The following is a 973-nucleotide window of genomic DNA, read 5'->3' on the forward strand; positions in this document are numbered from 1 at the left end:
CTTTTTTTCTGTGATATAAAAAAAACAATAACCCTAATTCCATATCATTTTCTAATCCCTTTTTCTCTCTCTTCCCTCCAACGACACAGGACTTGGGCGAATGGCGAGACAAACACACGCAGATGAACGAAACCGGAAACTTCTTGGCCGCCACTTGCAGACCCGAAGTGGCACAAGAGATCCGCGAGAAACTCATTACCATAAACGCCAAGTGGGACGAGCTCTTCCAGGTAGAGTATTTATCTAATTGTCTGTTTATTTTGGGTTATCTATCTCTCTGTGCATTTTCTTCCGAAGGTTCACGGGACTTTCGAGTCGTTGATTCCGTTTTCTCTTGATCTGGTCTTCCCACTTTCTGTGCTTCGGTTTGTAGCGTTTTCTTTTTATTTATTTATTTCTCGTTTTCTATATTCTAATTTTCTGAAATTTTCTTTTCGTGGTGAGTACAGAAGTACTGTACTTTTAAACACTTATTTCAGTAGTATTTCGCTGTTTTTTTTTTTAAAGAATTACACTTATTTTTCGTAGTTCTACAACTGTATTTCCTTTATCTTTTAGCTGCCTTCTTGGGCTATAACTATACATAGAGGCTTGCTTGCAGTATGCGAATAGGCAACTAAACATTAACTACACATCTCTCTTCTTTTCTCGCTGTCTCTTGGAACAAGAATTAAACACATTGAAAAATAAACAGTTTTCTTTTCATATTTATTTCATTCAAACACACGCACACACGTCAACCACTTTCCAACGCTAGAATATCAAGGATCAAACTCCCTATCGCGGCAATACGTATTTATTAATCTTAATATCAGGGTTCTGCAGTCTAAAGTTGACGAGGGAATGATATTTAAAAAATAATAATAATTAAAAGTCTAATAATCTAAGCTAGAAATTTCATTTATTTGAATAATTATTGATGTCGCTTGAATAATCTGGAGATTCTCGGATTTACACTGTGATTGTTCATGCG

At 35.8% G+C, this 973-nt stretch overlaps 1 protein-coding gene across 1 annotated transcript in view; it reads left to right on the forward strand.

The window, feature by feature from the left end:
• LOC119582359 (nesprin-1-like) overlaps nucleotides 1-973 on the forward strand; it is a gene marked incomplete at its 3' end in the record, with an annotated part of 145,991 nt that overhangs the window by 93,005 nt on the left and 52,013 nt on the right. The window contains 1 exon segment of the mRNA XM_037930574.1: nucleotides 90-230. Coding sequence (XP_037786502.1) covers nucleotides 90-230 — 141 coding nt within the window.

The sequence above is a fragment of the Penaeus monodon genome, chromosome 15 (assembly GCF_015228065.2).
Source record: "Penaeus monodon isolate SGIC_2016 chromosome 15, NSTDA_Pmon_1, whole genome shotgun sequence".
In the NCBI taxonomy this organism is placed as follows: Eukaryota; Metazoa; Arthropoda; class Malacostraca; order Decapoda; family Penaeidae; genus Penaeus; species Penaeus monodon.